This window comes from Anguilla rostrata, chromosome 12 (genome assembly GCF_018555375.3).
Source record: "Anguilla rostrata isolate EN2019 chromosome 12, ASM1855537v3, whole genome shotgun sequence".
Taxonomy (NCBI): Eukaryota; Metazoa; Chordata; class Actinopteri; order Anguilliformes; family Anguillidae; genus Anguilla; species Anguilla rostrata.
The window spans coordinates 28,851,100-28,871,231 of record NC_057944.1 but is presented as its reverse complement, the minus strand read 5'-3'; the positions used below and the strand labels follow the sequence as shown (position 1 = coordinate 28,871,231).

Below are 20,132 nucleotides of genomic sequence, written 5' to 3'. Positions count from 1 at the left end.
TAGATGCTATGGCAACATACTACGGCCTTTGTTTCTTAGAAAGTGTTTCTGAATGGAACTAGTGATGCACTTCAAAAGAGAGCAGTTGAAAGAGAGGGGAATGATACAGGCCTGACAGCAGGGTCAGACAGCTACTCACATCGCTGGCCAGCTTCTCATAGTCCTCCATCAGGTGCTCATTCTCTTGGTTGACCGCCAGCACCTTGCAGATCCGATTGGCAGCGGTCTCAGCCTATCACAGACAAGAGCCGTCAGCACACAGGAAAGAGACTGCAGGGATTGATACAGAACTCAAAAGGCTGTGTGTGAATTAGCTTTTGCAAAGTGCCTCATAAAGCTGCCAAGTATTAATTTGGATTAATACTACTTTTGGATTCACCAGCAACACGTGCCACAAATATACTCTCATCTTCGGCATTAGGGATGACTTCAAATGGAATGACAGGAAACAATGTAATAAATGTGTGGCCTTTCATTGGTCCAAGACCCCGGTAAAGAATGACCAGTCACATGTCCTGCATCTCATACAGACTTAAGCCCCGCCTACGCCTGAACTGCCCGCAAATCAGCACGGCCCTAGCACTGGCGACCTGAAAGCCTGTCCACCCAAGCTGACGTTCACAGGAGAAACTCAACCATCACAAAGTCTTCCACACTAATCAGCTACCCTTTCAGACTTATTAGCGAATGTAAAACACACACCCCCTTCCCTGCTTATCTGGCTTAATTCAACTGAAAAAACTCTCTCACTGAAGTGAACTGATGGGATCCCTGAGCTACAGGTGCACGTAGCGACTCACTCAAAGGGAAGAAAGACAGAAAGTGCCAGAGAAATGGGTGGATCTGGACCGAAATAAAGGGGACTGGTAGAGACAGAAATCATTTGGATTTGGTACAGAAAGGAAGGATTTGACGGAGAAAGAAAGTGGGGATTGGTAGGGAAAGGAGGGGATTTATGGATAAAAAAAGTGTGGATTGGTAGAGAAAGGATAGGACTGATGGAGAAAGAAAGTGGGGATTGGTGCAGAAACAAACAAACACACAAGCAGGAGAGGATGGGGGTTATAGAGGGAGGACACAGATCTCAGTTAGGTAGCCTCACTTGGCAGCAGTTTCAGACCTGCGAACGTGCCCGGTGACAACAGTGCTGTAAACCAAGATAACGGATGCGTAAGCAAGGACCAATCAAATCCAGCGAAGTGATTGAGTAAGCTCAGTTAGAGAGCAGAAGGAATTTCTCATTGGCTAAGAGACCACTCTCCCTGCTACTAGAGCCAGATGAAGTGCTTATCACTGCTGAGCAACTGTCACCAGGACGCCTGTGTACAAGGCTGACCAAATAAAGCAGGACTGACACAGGGCAACGCTAGCAATGAGGCGGCCATCAGGGAAGGACAGGAAGTACATGTACTGACAGAGAGGGGGAGGGGGGGAGAGAGAGCGAGAGACAGAGAGAGGAGAGAGACAGAGACAGAGAAAGAGAAAGAGAGAGAGCATTGTAAGAACTGCACCCAATGCTAACGGTCAGCTTCTGAAGAGACAAAACACAGGACCTGACAGCTGGAGCCCTCACATCATGCCTGACTTCATAAGCATACAGCAGAACGGGGACACAAGACCGCCAGTGGTTCACAGCAGCTAGTGTAGACTGAATTAACGAAAGGTGAAGGCATGTGTGCTCACATGCTCAGCTCACATGAGTGTTAATAAGCACTTCAACACTGAACCCCACTCCATAGTGCAGGTAACGTGCTACGCTCATAGGGCTGGTAGGCCAAAAGTGCCACACACACACAAATCCTGTGACTAGTGAACAAACTACTGAACACTCCACTCAGCCACTGTGCACGGCCGTGTACACGCACACACACTCTCACACAAACATGCACTCACACGCACACACACTCTCACACAAACATGCACTCACACGCACACACACTCTCACACAAACATGCACTCACACGCGCACACACTCTCACACAAACATGCACTCAAACACACACTCACACGCACACACACTCTCACACAAACATGCACTCAAACACACACTCACACAAACATGCACTCTCACGCACACACACTCACACAAACATCACTCACACGCACAACACGCGCTCATCAAACATGCACTCACACGCACCACACCTCACACAAAACATGCACTCCAACACACACACTCTCACACAAACATGCACTCAAACCATACACACTCACAAGCAAACAAACGTGCGCTCTCAAACACACACACACACACACACACACAAACACACACACGCACGCACGCACACACGCACACACATGCACACAGGTTGCGCAAATACTACCCTTTCTACACACAGGGCAGTATGCAACCTAACTCCAGCTCAGGTTAGTCTCGGTGCTGCATGTGCCTAAGAAAAACATGCTAACTGCAAACTGTTTAGAAACACACAAGTCAACATTCAGTACCGCTGTACCGGTCCAACTCATCTGGGAATCTCTACGGGACAAACTACCGCTGCAATGGAGACATCATGGGACAGCGTTACCACACCAGCAGATTCACAAACAAACTTTTTTCACACACAGCTGTAAAAGGTACAGTGGTTTAGGGTTTCATTTTACGCATTTGCCTCTACAGCAGAGGTTCTGCCGGCCGGAGGGAAATACATGCGGGTTTCTGACAGTAGGGGGCAACAGAGAGCGAACCAAAAATTGGTTCTCTCTTCCGTGTAATCACCCTAGTTGGAGCAATACGCGTGTCTCTGAAAAACCAAAATGCTTTACACCACACGTAAAAATCTATACGAAAGTATGAATAAACAGGCTATGAACCGATTAACATCTAAAGCATTTTGCAGTGAGTTATGCTTGTAATAAAGTGTGCAATATTGCCTTCAGTGTGATTACATTTTTTATTAAGACCCAATTGTTTTTGGTGCATTTCATAGACAGATAACCAATTCAGAGAATTATTTTTTCTTTCTGGTGATAAAACATGACATTCCCAGTTAGGCTATATATCTTCACAACAGCCTCATTGCAGGATAATCCCATTTCCCCTACTTCATGAATTTTAGGAGGTAAGAAACTTGGAATGTAAAAAAAGACAGGTCCATACATCACTTCAGTTCTTTGTCGTTTGAATAAAAGCCACATTTAAACGAATAGGGAATATTTTATTCATTGACTATAACTGAGCACAACTCTTTATCTGACAACTAAGGTTTAAGAAAGGCAGACAATAATTCAATTTTAAAAATCCTTAGTATGATTAACTATTAACCAATGCACTTGGGTCTATGCAAACTCATAAATATGTAACTAATAACTGTATTTTTAAATTTCACAAATTACACTACGGTAGCCAAACTCTTAGCTTGCCGTTTACGGAGCACTTCCCATGATTCCTCTGACTCGTGACTTTTAAGTATGTAGCAACTTTCATTTGACAAAATTATATCAGACTGACCAACAGATTAATTAATTTCACATTAATGCATTTGTGGCAAAGTAAGATAATGCATTTAAAATGGCGCTAGTTATTTTTGCCTCTCATTGTTTTCTACTAGAAGGGCAAGACACAAGCACAACTCTTGAGAACATGCAGCCTATTTGCATGTTCAGCTCTGCATTTAAAAGCCATAATTATATGCGAAGGGTATAATCATAAAGCAACTCAACTTGTTCCACTCTCCCGAGGTTATCATAGAACAATTTCTTTTGTGTTTTTCCCTTTTGGTGCTTGGCCCTTTAAGAAAGTCACCACGCCCATGTTACTCCGCCTTCACTGACACGTAAATGAAGCTCATTAACATTAGAACTAGTTGAAACAGAATTTTTTTATATCAAAACTAGTTGAATAAAAGCTTAAACTGCCTGCCATAGATTTCCAGGGGTGGTATGAGGTTGCCATTGCGAATCTAGAGGGATGGATTGCCGTAGGGGAGATTACAATTCCAAAGGGTTTTTGGCTTATAATATTACACTAAAATATGTCCCAGGACAGCATAATTTCTAGGACATTTTGGCAACTCTCATTTTCCATGACCCCCATCAAAAAAAAAAAAAAAAAAAAAACAGGTTTTCCAGGACATACGGTAACCCTGTACAGGATAAGGCTGGTGTAATTTAATATTTTTCTTATGATTTATATCCTGGAAAAGACTGAAATCTAGGCTAAAATTTAATTATTTTGCAAACGAGATAATCCCACTCTGGAATGTCGAGCCAAATGTTATCTGTTAAGAGTTGAATTAACACTGTAAGAGTGGTAATTAACACTGTGAGAGTGTCGGTCAGTAGCTCAACAGCGTGCCAGAGGAGAGCACCTGGCTGGGTACCAAACCACGCTGCCTATTGTCTCGGGTGGGTTGAAGAAAATGGTACAAACGCAGTGACTTTAAGCCCAAACATTCAGGAAAAGTCATGGAAGGAGAAGGATAGCTATTGCATTTCTAGTGTTGGAGTACAGTGTGGCAGGGGCGGAAATAAGGTTTTTAACGTCTAAACACCTTTAGTAAAGTATTTGCAACTGTAGGGAAGACTGGGTCAGTTGGGCCCCATTTTCATCATCTATGTGATTGCCAGGAGTTGCTTGCGCAAGGATAACAGCATTTTCAAAAGAACAACTTGATACTGTCTGTTAACTTTGGGTGATGATTTAATTCAATTGCTAACGTGAAGGGCGCATTTTGACTTCAAACTGAATATTTTCAAAGGAATAACTGCTCTTCGAGGTCGTTGTGCCCATAGGAGGGGTCAGCTGAGCTGTTACTTTAAAGTAAACAAGAAGACTTTTATTACCATTTTAAAATCATTGTACATGTTAAGAACCATGCTTTATTAGACCTCTGCCAGCAAAAACCATAGAATAAAAAATCTAAGAACTAATTAAAAATATCATGGAGCCAGGTTTCACTTTCTCCTTGCTCACTGGCATCTTTTGTCAGCGCACATATATATTAAAAGAATCGTTTATTTCAATAATTTAAATAATTGCTCATTTCCCCTATTCGATAAACTAGACGCTCACAGAGGAGAGACAACTATGGGAAATTTATCCCATAAATTTATCCCTAAATTAAAAAACAACTTTACTGTATACTTATTGCAGATATAGGAGAGAGTCAGTATAAATGTAACAGTTATTGGATTTTGTTCATTTACTCACTATGAATTTTTTTTCCCCCAAACAGCTCAGACATGTCAGTAGTCATTACCAGTTTCATTTATGTTCGTAACCAAATCGAGTTGGATAAGTTATGCTGTATTTTTACTACCATTATTGTAACTACATCGAAACGTACAAGGAGCCTACTGCTATGCGTTCTGCAGAATGACTGGAGGACAATGTAGTGACCTGTGATTAAGCTTATGTTTATTGTTCTACAGCACTGCAAAAGGATGCAAGTATCATGTAACAGACCAATTCATTTTGAACAAGGCGAGGTTATCTTACATAAAGATAAATGAAAGGTTAAATTAATGTAGCCATAGCCTATTCACGCATTAAAAACCAAAACCAAAAAAAACAAATATTAAAAGCAAACAGCCTACTATACAGACAAATCTGCTATGTGTTTACTGAAAATGCGTGTGACCGGGTTTCATTTCCATTAATCATTTGGTAGACCTGATAGCGTTGATTGCTGAATTACAGTCTCAAAAAGGCTACTATAGCAGTAGTGTTCCAAGAGTTATTCACTGTATTACATTTATTATGCGCTACATTTATACCAACTCTCCCCTATATTTTAAGAGAAACTAACATAGATGACATTAGCCTATAGCCTAGACTGTGCTGAAAACTATCTGACTATTAGGTTTGACAGTCTGATCACGAAGTTCTACGAACAATAGCTTATAAATGTGAATTTCACTCAAATACACACAAAAATGTTATGGGTAACAAGAATAGCCTTTCCCTATTTACAGATTGTCACTAACGTATTTCCTCTCTTTCCCGTTAAAATAAACGTGGTGGTAATTCGACTGCAAGCCACTGTTCTAGTTTGTTCTTGAGTCCCGTGGTCGAAGTGTTAACGGTCAGAACTGGATTTGAGAGCTCACTTTTGCCACCTGGTTGGTGGTTGTGCGAACAACAATTAGTTTCTGTGGAAAAATAAAACAAAAAAACACATACAAATTTTGCCTCTGCCAGGAAGATCTCTGGCGGTGGAAGTGCCAAATGGAACCCTAAACCACTGTACATGAACAGGATATCAACATAGTACACAAAAATGAAGCGAGTGTGTGAGGGAATGGCGATGCGAGATCATTTCTGATTGGGAAAGAAAGCAGAAAGCAGAACCCGTACACCTTGCTGTTCGGAGGGCAGCACCCCACCCAACCTCCCCCCCTTGACCCCCACCTCCTGCAGCAGCCCTTCCCCGCCCGAGGTCAGAGGTGAAAGGTGAAAGGCAGCGCTCACCTTCTGCGCACCCGAGAAGGCGTGATAGAAGCAGGACACGTATGTCATGATGGCCTTCTCGTCGGGCCGCAGGGTGCCCACGATGTCTGCGGCAGCGAGGCGGGAGAGCGAGAGAGCGCGGGGGGGGGGGGGGGAGGGGGAGGGGAGGGGGGAGAGAGAAGAGAAAAGAAACGGTGAAGCAAAGCTGCCCCGTCACCCTGCGGAGGGATAGAGAGGAGGGCTCCCCAGGCCCGCCCACCCTTTCGCGGGGGTGGTGGTGGGGGGGGAGGGGGAGGAGCCTCTGCGGGTTGGCGGTGATCAGTCAGAGAGGCCCCGCCTCCAGGGGGGGAGTGTCCCACCGCGAGCAGTGCTGCTGGTTGGGGTCAGGACCCGCCTCCACCCACCGGACACGCCCACACGCACCACTCCTGGCCAATAGGGCCCACGGTAGGATTGGGGGGGCGGGGCATTCACTTGGTACCTACAGAAAAAAACCTCTCTCCCTACTACGATGAAACCTCCTCTTCTGCAGAGTTGTAAAAAAAAAATGTTGATTCAAATCCACGGTTTCATTAACAAATTGCGGAAGCCGTTTAAGACTGGATAAGCTACCGCGGGCTTTAAGCAAACTGGTTTGTTTGCATGTGACAGCATCGCTCTCTGGCACCGGGCCCGTATCCACGCTGCCGGGACCAGGAGGAGTGAGCGGTTTGCTTCTGAAATCGCTCCCCCCCCCGGGACCGGCTCCCTTCAACAACATCTTAATGAGACGGAGAGCAGGCCGTGCGTCACAGCAGCTGTTTCTGGCCCCCGCCCCGGAGAGAGGCTGCATTATGACGGGGTGCCGGAGTGCACCTCCACGTCAGGAGAAACAAACGTATACACCAGGCCACAGCCAAGGGGGCTGAGCGCAGCAGAGTCCTGAACGCAGCAGGGGTCTGCTGGAGGAGCGGAACACAGCCTGCTTTTTAAATCACTGTCTACGCTGAGAATAAACCCTCATCTACGAAAGCCTGCAGTATGGTTTTAGATTACATCTACAGGCAGAATTTGACCATATTGTCATAACTGGTTTTTTTTTTTTTTTTTTTTTAACGTGTTCAGTCAAAAAAAAAAAGATTCAAAAACTAGGATTTGAACACACAGTCCTGATAATTGGGAGGTGAGACCTCCAGCCACTGTAGAACCCTAAACGTAGAACCTAGAACCCTAAGTCGAGAGGAGAGAGGTTCTGTTCTGGGTGGAGAGAGCACTGTGAGAGATGGGCCAGTCCTGTATAGAACGCTGATTTTTGGTGGTGGTGGTGCAGGCGTCCTGTGAGGGAGGGGGGGGCCGTGGGCAGCGCACCCCCACCAGCCCATCCCAATGCTGGAGGAGAAAGCCATGCTGGAGAGCAGCGGGGATGGGATGGGAGCGGCCAGGGGGGAGGGGGTACCTTCTGGGCTCCAGAGAAGGCATGGTAGAAACTGGACACATAGGTCATTATGGCTTTCTCATCCGGACGGGCAGTGTTCACAATGTCTGCAGGGAAACCACAGTTACGCACAGACAGACAGACAGGACGCATGGACGTGCTCGGAGACAGACGTGCGAATGACAGAAAGGAAAAGACGTACACCGAGACAGAATCACTAGATGGGCCTACATGGACTTCCTCCAAGGCTGTGTGTCTATCTGCCTACAACCGCATGGACAGACGCACAGACAAAACAGACACAGCTACCTGGACAGCAACAACGTCTACAATTCACATCAAAGAATGACACAGGACGGTTTGTTAAAATAAAAGCCGTTTTACACACAGGAGGACGTCCAGTACTTATGACACAGGCTGTCCAGCCCTTCCAAACATATAATAATCCGTTTTATAGAGTAGACCCATCTAGCAGTTCTATTTCTGTGTACAGAGCCTCTACACAACATTGATGTGTGTGTGTGTGTGTGTGTGTGTGTGTGTGTGTGTGTGTGTGTGTGTGTGTGTGTGTGTGTGGGGTGTGACTGGGGGGGGGGGGGTGTGTTCTTATTAATATTTTTTGGGAATTTTCCGTAAGTTTCAGTTTGAGTTTGGGCCCACAGTTGGTGGGTCAGTGTTCAGTTTGCTACTGCGTAACTGATATTTGTTCAGTGCTGGCTATCGGGGGGAGAATATCCATTTGGTGACATAACGGGCGAAGTGCATTCTGGTCATGCCACAGATCTGGGACACAAGATGAGAGCTCTGTACACATACACAGAATAGACACAGTGACAAACACGCAAACGCACAAACGCACGCAAAAGTAACACACTGCTGAATAAAACAACTGACATGACGAGACACACATACACAGTCAGGGTCAGGGCCCTAAGGTCACACACACTGAACCCACAGCACACACACAATGCTCACCCACGCCAGACAAACTGACAGACACACACTGGAAAGACAGGAGGACGGTGAAGGAGACAGCCACAGCAGCACACAGAGGGGGGGGGGGGTGGTCAGGGGGGCTGTACCTTCTGCATCCAACATTTTGGGAATGTCCAGGTACTTCTCTGCCACCTCAAAGGCATTGTTCAGGTTAGTCACGGGATCATCCTAAAGCAGAGAGAGAGAACAAGCCAGCCCCATCAAAACCGGCACTGCACAGAAGCTTCATTTCAAATTAAGCAGCTGCATTTCATTGTGGGTTCAAACAGGGTGTTCTTGAGGGGGGGTGTGTGTGTGTGAGCGTGTGTGTGAGTAAGAGCGTGTGAGTGCATGGGTGTGTGCATGTGATCTAACCTTTCTCAGTTTCTCATAGTCGATGAGTTCAGGCCTGTGTCTGTGGATCAGAGCATTGAAGGCCAGGCCATCCTTCCAGCTGAGAGAGAGACAGACACACACACACAGACAGACATGAGCCTGTGACACATTCCAGCCGCGGACGCAGAACAGGAAGCAGCTCGGAGAGCGAGAGCGCAGCGCTGGGCGAGGGAACGCAGCTGCACCAGCGCAGATTTATGACTGGAAAAAGAGCCTGCTTATGCCATGTGCCAAGTTACAGAACGCATGAGAGACAGAGTCACACGCACGCAGCCAGGAATGTGCGGACTGTAATCACAAGCACACATGCATCAAGCTCCGCTAACTCCGTGCTACGGACACACAGATCTGGCCCCTCGCCGTCAGCAGCGCTGCTGGCTTTCGCTTCTGCCTGATCGTCTACAGTCTGATCATGTCTGATAATGGGGCGACATGGCTCAGGAGGTAAGAGTGGTTTGTCTGGCAGTCGGAGGGTTGCCGGTTCGATCCCCCGCCCTGGGCGTGTCAAAGTGTGGTGAATGGGTGAATGAGAAGCATTCATTGTAAAGCGCTTTGGATAAAAGCGCTATATAAATGTAGTCCATTTACCATTTATCCCTGATTGGCCAGAGATTACGCTCACCTGATGTGTCACGTTTAAATCTGTCCCTGATTATAGGGGAGGAATGAAAACAAGCAGGATTACTGGCCCCATGGCCGGCTCTCTACGGCACTGCTACCAGCTGCATGTACACTGAACAACCAGGAGGGGACAGTGTTTCCAGTTGACCAGCTGAAGCTTTCAAAAAATATCCTCCTTTATGAAAACTGCAGGCCTCCCCAGTTGACTTATACGTGTTTGGAGTGGGTTGGTAATAAAAATGAAAGACTGCAGTGCGCTTCCGTCTGTTAAAAATCGCAGAATGACCCCTCGACAGAGTCCGGTTTCTAATTCCTGTATCTATCATAACACGCTGCCAGGGAAACGGCAAGTCGGAGCTCGGTATTCGGATTATAGCCCTGTATTCCAGGGCCTCCCGTCCCGGAGAGGCTCTGATTGGCTGTGGCGTTGCCGAGTGACAGTACCGCACCTGATGTGGAAGTTCTGCACGTTGACGTTCTTGTAAGGAGCAGTTTTCCTCTGACACCACAGCAGCAGCCCCTCCTTCGCAGAGGTCTCTGGAGAGAGAGAGAGAGAGAGAGATGGGGAGAGAGAGAGAGAGAGAGAGAGATGGAGAAAGGGAAAAAAAGATTGCTGACATGATCGTTTGCCTTCCTTTTCTTTCCGTTAGCCTTAGCAAGGCACGCAGAACGGCAGTAAATACAGCCTATGTTTTAAAAAAATATTTTTTAAAGTTCCAAATCATATCTTTTCAGAACTCTACCTCGCTCTGCAAAACTTACAACAAGGCATCAGTAGTTTGACAAACATTTCAAAAACAACGTATGGGACGTATAGGAGCTTGAGGCAAGAATGCAAATATACCTTTTTGTATTAAACAGAAGTGGAGACTACATCAGGACTAATTTGTCTACATTAGTCACCATATGTTTGTATTATCTGCAGATAGCAAACATGTAATTTGAGATTCCTTTTAAAGAATGACACACCACCATTTTACAATTTGGTTAAATATAAACAGTCTTATTATTTTACTGGGAATATACAGGTAACTTGTTTGTTATGGCATTGCTAGTTATGAACTTGGATGGGCACTTTAAAATCCAACTAACAGACCTGAAATGCGAGACGATGAAGGATGCAGAATTAAAAGTTCTAAAAAATAAAAAGAGTGTATGTGTAAGGTCTGGTAGATTTGTGTGTGTGTGTGTGGGGCTGACTGTGGGGGCAGGTCTGGATCTGTGTGTGTGTGTGTGTGTGTGTGTGTGTGTGTGTGTGCGGGTCTGACTGTGGGGGCAGGTCTGCTGCATTATGAGCTGCGGGAGGCCGTGGAGCCTGAGTGGGATGAGGTTCCTCTCTACTGCACTCCAGAGCTTTTACCTTCCATCACACTGCAGTGTCCATTTCACTTTACCCAAATCAAGGAGCCCTGTGTGTGTGCGTGTATGCGTGCACGTGTGTGTGTGTGTGTGTGTGTGTGTGTGCGTGCACGAGAGTGTGTGTATGCGTGTGTGCACCCATTTTCGCAAGAGGGTGAAAGTGTTGCAAAGAGACGGTCTGCCTGTATGTGCGGTGGGGAGAGACGATCTGTGTGTCCTGTTCCAAATATAGATATCTAGACCGTATCTTCTGTGTGAAAGCACTTGTACACCACATCATGACAAAGCACCCTGCTCCAGTTGCAGCAGCCTGAACGCTTATAGCTTTAGCAAATGTATCAGCTAAAATAACTCATTTACTGTGCCTTTACAGTAGGAGGAAAGTGTGTGACTAGCACACTGAAGGCAAAAGTGAACTGCCACACTTCACTTCCAATAATGCATCTTTCAGTGCGTTAATCAAAACCTAGTTTAATTCCACAGAGTCGGGAAAAGAACAGCCTTGGGGAAGGAACACCAACAAAATAAAAAGTTTCCAAAGAATAGAACCAAAAATTGATTTTAGATATGCCGGAACAAGAACATTATGTAAAAACAGATCACCAGTTAACACACATTCGGTTATTTAAAAACCTGAACAAAGACCACTCACATTAGATTTATCATTCATGAGAAATGCATTGTTTTAACAAACAGCTGTTCAACTGCATTTAACCAAGTTCGCAGCTGTTTGCCTACCCTAAAGGCCATCTCGTTTCCTAGGAACTTGCTACTAGCAACACAGTCCTAGAGGAAGCAGATAGAGCCTTACCTGCCCTGCTCTACAAACACAGCAAAGCATCATGGGTACCTAGCATTTCCTAACTTCTGCTTTGTGCTTAATTTATGCTCAACACATTAAAGGTAAATTTATAAATATAGTAATCCCTGCAGCAGCTAACACTGAAATATGGATTCTGAATTCTCAAGTCATACTTACTATCATGGGAGCTGCACAGATCACTCCACTCACTTGGCCAGAAAATTTCTATTTTTTCGCTCTTTTTTTTTATAATGTCAATGGCAAGAAACTGATCGTTGCTAAACTATAAATAAACAAATACAGCAGTTTATTCCTGCGTCAGGAATAAACTGCCAATCATTACAGCAGCTTTGCCACATCATTAATTTTCGAAAACTTTTAATGCAATTCATTCCAAGATTATGGCGGCTCAACGATTTTATGAAGCAGAGATCATCACCTCAAACTAAATTAAAATATGATAACATACCACTGTTTTATTCTCATTTAAGAAGATATGTATTTTAGAAAGTGCCTATAACACAAGAAACAAGAACAGAGAACTTCTAGAAAGCACACGCTTGTCTGCACTTTCCCACATCGACAACATAGGCAAGATCACTGCTGTAAAAAGTGTGACTGGGCTCTCTAAATTTGGGAGAAAAAAACATGGCTAAAAAAAAACCATGAAAAGTCACACTTCCCAGGAAATAAGGTGGGGAGGGAAAACAAAAAAGTTGAATAAATACTAGGAAATAAACTGTACTGCTAGGGATTGGGTGGCGTATTTTGATTGGCTAAGTGACAGACTGCACGTAGTAGCTCCATGCCGTTATAGGCCCCTGATGGCTGTGAGCCTGCGAGCCCGTTAGCCTGTGAGCCTGTTAGCCTGTGAGCCCGTTAGCCTATGAACCTGCAGGCCTGTTAACCTGTTAGCCTGCGAGGTGAACTCACCCTCCACAGAGATGTCCTGGATGGCGAAGCGCAGGATGATGGTCCAGATCATGCCCAGGGTCATCTTGGCGTTTCCGTCGACGATTTCTGAGAAGAGAACAAAGCGGTCGGCCTGATGGGTGTGTCCAGACAGCCCGGGACACGCCCACAGACCCGCAGCCCCACCACCAAATTACAGCCAGCGTTTGCAAACGCAAAGCAATTTTACATTCCGCATTTCATTTTCTGTTGAACCAAAAATGTACCACCAACCGTGGTGCCGGACTGAGACCTGTGTGTACCATTAAACCGGTGTGTTTTTGTGTACAGTTACACCCATAATGTTTAGCGTTAGCCATAAACCCTTCACTTCCCCCTGCTGCCCACACACTAACACAGCGCATTACCCAGCGTCTGGAAACAAAAGCTACTGCACGTCACTTGCACACACCTTAATGAACAAATAAACAATCGCGTGTTCTGTTGATGCCATCCACACAGCGTAAAAATGTGTGCAGTGTTGGTCTGTGGCTGTGAGTTTCTGCTTTGTCCTCCTTTAGCTTCATAACTGACCAGTCACAGAGGCCAGGGGCCTGCCAGTGAAACCGGCTCACTGCTCAGCTGGTACATCCCCAGCATGTGGGAGCCAATGCCCCAGACTGGTTAGTGGGAGTAAAGGCGAGAGCTCCATGCTGCATGGATGGAGGATTTGCTCGAAACCCTCACCCTCTAGGAGCTGGACAATCTCTACAGTACTTACAGAAATGGAGTGGCATTGCCTGGATTCGTTCACAATTGCAACTGCAGTTTCAATGGTAACTGCTATCCGGCCTTTCAAGTATTCTAACACTTTCTTTTCCTGTGTTTGTCCCCAATTTGTCCACGAGTCAGGCAATTCAGCTACTGGAATTTCAGCTGTGCCACCTGACCATGACTACAAGTCCCAGCATGAGCCTGTGATAAGAACTCTACACACCGAGCCACACAGGAGCCTGGATTCTCTGGCCTTTGAGATTCAATGCAACAGGCAGTTTTTGATCAAAAAGGTAATTTCCATGGGGACTGCGGGCAGGAAGTGCTAGACAGGAAGTGCCCCTCCTTACTGTTTGAACAGGACTCCTGGAGTGAGTCTTATTTTTACCCTACATCTGCAAGAGCTCCATTTAACCCATAACTATCTTTGTTATTTGGATATATTAATCTAACAAATTTCCATTATCAGAAAATATAACAAGCAAGTGATGCAGCGCAATCAATTTTACACGGAATTAAAAACTTAATTAAACAAGTTTCTATTTGACCAGTTCCAGGAAACAAGTGGTTTCCGTTTGACTCTTCGCCTTCTTCTCAGTAAATAATGATGCGTCAGATTGCTCAGGACCCGAGCGGGCGGCTGTGTGGAAAGCGCGCTCACCACGCAGGTGAGAATCGCGCCTCGTTAGCCGGAGACACCACAGAACCGCAGGAGTGAGCGGAGAGCTGACGAGCTGACACACAGCTGTGCTCCTGCAGTTACTCTGAGCGCAGCTTCAGCCTAACTCCCCCCGCCTCGCTCTCTGCTGCTCACATTCAAATCTCAATTCAAATTCAAGGTGCTTTAGTGGCAGGAAATGCCGGTAAATGTGGCCATGGCATAGAACACGCAGCATTAAGTTCAATCGTTCATTTCCTGGCCTGTATCTTTGCCTCATCTCTGTAGCTCTTTTCTCCTCAGTCACTCTCTTGCTCTGCAGCAGCCCCTGTTTCCGGAGGCTGACTGCACCTCTGCTCCAGAGAGAGCGAGGAGGGGCTTAGTCATGCAGAGGGAACGGATGGGGGGGGGGGGGGGTGTAGAGAGGGGACAGTTTGTCATGATCACACACCGTAAAGTTCAATGCCCACCCTGTCAGACCTGAGCAGAGACACTTATTACTCTCCCAGATTTATGGCCCCTTTACAAGACCTGCTATCAAACATACAGTCCTGCACCTTCTAAACAGTGTGTGAATGTGTGTGTGTGTGAGTGTGTGTGGCCGTGCGCGTGAATGTGTGTCTGTGTGCATGCGCTTATGTGCAGGTGTGTGTGCGTGTATGCATGTGGGCATGAGTGAGTGAGGACATGTGTGTGTGTATCTGTGTGCATGCGCTTATATGCAGGTATGTGCATGCATGTGGGTGTGTGTGTGTGTGTGTGTGTGTGCATCTCTGTGCGTGTGGGAATGTATGTGTGCACGTGTGTGTGTGTGAGGACAGAAAAAGGCTGTGTGTTTCTGGCAGTGAGATGGGACCCAGTGTGTGTGTGCATTGGTGTAAACGTTCTGAGAAAAAATGCAAATGTGTGCATGTCTGCGTGTGCCTCTCTTAGTCACGGCATGGTTAGCATGTTCACCACAGTGGGTAGCAGCAGCCTCATGTACTGCATTCTAATTCTAGACGTGTGTGAGAGAGTGTGTCTGGTGTCTGTGTGTGTGTGTGTGTGTGTGTGTGTCTGTGTCTGTGTGTGTGTGTGTGTATGTATGTGTGTGTGCATGCATGTGTGTACGCATGTTTAAGTGTGTGTGTGTGTGCGCGTGCGTGCATGTGTGCGTGTGTGTGTGTGTGTGTGTGTGTGTGCGTGTCCGTGTCCGTGATGCATACTCAGACAGAACACTGACCCTCAGCACCGATGGACACCAGCTTGACTCCCTTGCTGGCAATGAAGTCCAGGGCTTTGTTGACGTTGTTGATCTTGTGGACTCTCATCTTGCCTCTCTCTGGCTTGGGTAACCTCTCCCCTGCAATCACAAAAACACACACACACACACTTAGCCTTCTACGACCACCTCACGTTTCCCACTGTAATATCAAAGCCCAAGATGGCAATTAAACTTTCAAAACATTCCTGAGCAGAGAGGGGCTGCAGACTGAGATCAAAGGGGCAGTATTTCACAAACCCACAATCCACCGGGGTTCGCTTTATGAGCCACGTACGTCTTGCGCAATGATCGCAGACAACATGTCAAATTGCATAACACAACAATTCCATGTTAAACCTCCATTTTCTGAACTGTGGCCAATTAGCAAAGACCCCTTCAAACCCCGATCCAGAATTTGCAAAAACAACATTCCCAGACGTTACTACGTTTCGCAACAGGACTGATGCATGTTTTCCCATTCTTACTGAAACGCCAGTTGAGACGCACACACTAACAGTCCTGAGTCTAGAAGCGGAGGGATGGGGGGGGGGGGGATCAGTCCTGGGAAGGATGTACAGGATTGGCATTCGTTCCCATTTCTGCTGTGCTGATTGGACGTGACTGTGCGTCCGAGCCAGCGAGCCGCAGTAACCTCTCCGAGCCCCTCTCTGCCCCCACTGCGGAGAGCCTGCGCTGCCCGGGGCGCTGCCCAGTTTGGGCCAGCGTTCCACGGGACCAGCGGGCAGAGAAGCTGGACACGCTAAGCTGACCTCACCGCAACGGCGGCGGTCACGCTGATCGCGTCGCCCGTGACGACGGGGACAGGCCGCGCCCGCTTACCCGAGATGACCTCCAGCAGGAGCATGAGCTTGAGCCCATCTCTGAAGTCCTCCTCGATGTTCTCGATCTGCGTGCCGGCTTTCCTCAGGTGGGAGTTGCACCAGGCCGTGAATGTCTGCGCAGAAACGGAGGGAGGGAGGGAGAGAGAGAGGGGAGGGGGGCGGTCAGAGACAAACTACCATTCTAGAAAATGACTGAAAAATGCAGTCATGTCCCACACATACACACACACACACACCCTTCTAATGAGGTCAGAGGTCACAGAGGAGCATGATGGGACTCAAAGTAGCTCCCAGAGGATCAAGGGAAACCAACAAAGGCAGGTTGACATTTCCCACCCTGTCTGTGAACCTTTATGAGAGGATAAAATCAACGACTTATTGGTGAGTCTTTGAAGATGGCCACACCCCCAAACCTCTGAAGGCTTCAGGGCCACCACCAGCTAGAGCCCCAACAGCTCTACAGGTACACAAGGGAACAGCAGGTCCTGCTGCAGAGTGTTTGAATAGCTTCTGATAAGTAGGGCTCAGTGTGTGTGGCGTTTGCTTGTGTGCCAGTGTGTGTGTGTCTGCGTGTGTGTACAGTCACGTCAGCCTGCATTGGTGGGGACGAGGGTTGCTGGAGTCCCTGACGCAGATTGTGTCCTTCAGTCTCTGCTCCTACTCCTTCGACCGCCAAAGTATTCCATCGCACGTGCCCCACCACACCCCCACTCCATGTCCTCAACCCCATCCCCATGGCAACACTGTTCTTGTCTGTGCCAGTCTCTCAATTTTTTTCACACCCTCTGACCTCATGTTTCCCCTGCTAAGCTAGCTTCAAATACAATCCACCATCACAGAAGCCCAGCCAAATTCTCCTCCAAACACCCGTGACAGGAACACCGCTGAAAACTGATCTAAGGTCAGCACTTAGGGCCCGAGCCCCCTCCCTCCCGCCCCCCCCCCCCCCCTCCAGCAGCCCTCTCTGCCAGGCCTGGGGCGGCAGCTCTTCTGCTGCAGTGTGAAAACATTATGACTGGACACTGGGCAGCGGGCCGGGCTCTCCGCTCCCACCGCACAAAGACCCCATTCAGCCGGGCGCATAACGAGCCCCTTCACACCCATTCCAGCAGAGCCCCACCCTGTCACTCAGACAAAAGCCCCGCCCCTTCTCCTGCAGGAACGGCTCTGCGCAGCCGGGCTGGGCGACAGGTAGCGCGGTAGCGTCCGGCGGTTCGTCTCAGAGTGGGACGGGAACGCAGCCATTGAAAACGCGCCTCAGCCAGACGTGGGGGGAGGGGGGGGGGATGTCTCAGACGGCTGGAGACCCACCGCAGTGACCCCCCCCCTCCGCCTGCTGTTCTCTGAAAAGCGGAAACGCGGGGGCCCTGAAGGCGCGGGAGGCCAGGGCAGCGGCAGGCAGACCTTTGCACCGTCAGCAGCCTGCTTCCTGTTGCCTCACAGCGGTTCGGAGTGACTAATGGCGCGCACTGAATGAAGTTCACACGGAAGCTGAAGTCACCTGGCTCAGGTCGGTGTGGCGAATGGGCGGTTGTAAACCGGGCTGTGTGTCACACTTGTAATAGAGCGGAATTCGTCAGCGCTGTTTCCACTGCCATTGATCTTTTCGGAACGCCAAAAAACTAACGAGGTGTAGCCCAGCCCAGTTTATTACTACACAAGCGGGAGGGAGCCATATTGAAGATGATGGCTGCAGTTTCCCCAGCTTACAGACGGATGGCGGTGTGCCTTCCTCATAAGCGGGGCTCTATCCGTGACAGCCGCCGTGATGGAGGCTAATTTAGGGCAGCCTCTCTCTGGCCTGCTCGCTGAATTACTGCTCCCCGGGCTCATCAGTCAGGCCCTGGGGAGCGGGGAGGGGCAGAGCGCGAGGCCCAGGTGTGTGCTGGCACACGGTGTGCAGATAGACACCAGACCCCCCCGGGGAGAGCGCGCTGGCAACGCCGTGTTGTGAGGACGGCGTGCGGACGGCGGGGAGGATGCGGTGCTGCCGCGCGAGCGTTAGCGGGCCCCAGCGGAGCCGTGCGGCGGGCGTGTCCCCTGCGCCTGGGCGAGGTGGCTCACCCGTCTGAACTGCAGCGGCGCTGGGCACGGGGCGCAGTGTGGGGGGCTCACCTGTGCGCCCTGTGCCGTACATCACACTCCCCCAGCACAACAAAACGCACTGGGACCAGTTTGGTGCCTGTGCGCTTCAGTGTGGGCACAGTACAGCACAGCGTATCCACCATTTACCCTAGTCTCTAAGTGACCAAATAAAGGCCTCTGTCTCTGTCTCTGTCTGATTGACAGCACTCTCTCCACCACTCCCTCACCGGGAACGCTGTGCAGGAACCGCCCACACCTCCTACCTCCACGCACACACACATCAATGCAGGGTGTGTTACTTCTCTTCAAATACGTCACATGGGGCGTATCACCCAATTAAAAGGTGCCATGCCTGTGCTGACAAATCAGCAATGCCCGTTCTCTGCACAAACACACATATTATACTAACACACCCAATACTGAAAAGTACACATACATACACGCACAGATGCGCGCACACACACACACAAACACACACATTATTCTAACACACCCAATACTGAAAGGTACACATACATACACACGGGCGTAGAAACACCTGGGTAGAGGAAACGAAACTTGCGTGAACACACACAGATTCACAGCACACGAATGTATGCACACACACAAACCGTCACACATTCCACAGATGACTCTGTTGAGGTGTGTCACTCTTGCCTCTGGGCTCGGCACTAGCCTACTCTTTACACTCTCTCACCGATGAGCTCACACACACACACACACACACACACACTCTGACTCACTCACACACTCACTCACACTTTCTGCAGGGGTGTTAACCCCTTTAACGCCCAGTGTTAATCCTCATCTCGCACGGTCACCTTTAATTCCTCTCGGTGTTTTAGGCAGGGGACGGGAGAGCTCCGCCCCCTCCCTCGCAGGGAAAACAGGCTGTTCCGCGCACTCTGCCCTAAAAGCAGCTTTTCCGGTACGGTGAACGCCCCGCTCCACAGCCCCCGGATCACGCAGCACACCGTCTCACACCGCCGCCGCCGCGGCACCAGGGGCTCCTGCACTTTTAACAACCCACCCCCTCCCCCGCCCCCTTCAGTCAGCCGCTTTTTTGAGTTTACGATAAGCACCACAGAACATCAGAGCAGAGCAGAAATAAGCTTAAGTTCGCGGCCACTATAAATGAAGCTCGTCGCTAAAATTGGGAGCGTAGCTTCGTAGCGCATTCGACGGCGGGGGTTAGCGAGCGGCAGTACGATCAGGCGGGACAGTTTCCCGCAACGGCTACGCCATGCGCCACGGTTATTTCCGTCCGACCGACGGCGTTTGCGGTCGTGTGTGTGAACAGCGCCAGCGCGAGCATTCCGTGAGGTATTAAATAAGTTGTGAGCCGCTCAGCCGTTTGGTCGGACGCGAGAGTTCTGCTTTTAGCGCGCTGCTGAGCGCTGGGACAGATCTGTGCATGTTCCAGCAGGTAGAGGATTTAGCATGGGAGCGGCACACAGCCCAAACCGCGCGGAGGGGGACACGCCCGCGCCCGAGGCCTGTGTGCTGTGAGCTGCAGTGAATGAGCGACTCCGGGGGTGGGGGGCGTACCTGCCCCCCCCCCACCCCCCATAACCCCCCCCCAACCCCCACCCCGCCATTCCAGAGCAGACAAGACCTCAATGTCCCGCAGACACAAACTGTTTTTGCCCTCTCCACGATAGGCCGAGACATCATGCGATTC

The 20,132-nt window shown here is 48.6% G+C and overlaps 1 protein-coding gene across 4 annotated transcripts in view; it reads right to left on the bottom strand.

Annotated features, from left to right (window-relative positions):
* Nucleotides 1-20,132, bottom strand: part of actn4 (actinin, alpha 4) — a 56,096-nt gene that overhangs the window by 9,930 nt on the left and 26,034 nt on the right. For 2 of the 4 annotated variants that reach the window (XM_064303645.1, XM_064303644.1), the window contains exons 2-9: nt 16,365-16,479; nt 15,504-15,623; nt 12,892-12,978; nt 10,247-10,334; nt 9,156-9,234; nt 8,888-8,969; nt 6,413-6,498; nt 140-232 (exon numbers count right to left, since the gene is read on the bottom strand). In XM_064303645.1, coding sequence (XP_064159715.1) covers nt 140-232; nt 6,413-6,498; nt 8,888-8,969; nt 9,156-9,234; nt 10,247-10,334; nt 12,892-12,978; nt 15,504-15,623; nt 16,365-16,479 — 750 coding nt within the window. Of the gene's footprint in view, nt 1-139; nt 233-6,412; nt 6,499-7,826; nt 7,913-8,887; nt 8,970-9,155; nt 9,235-10,246; nt 10,335-12,891; nt 12,979-15,503; nt 15,624-16,364; nt 16,480-20,132 lie in introns of all 4 variants that reach the window. The other 2 variants (XM_064303646.1, XM_064303643.1) reach the window with 1 other exon arrangement.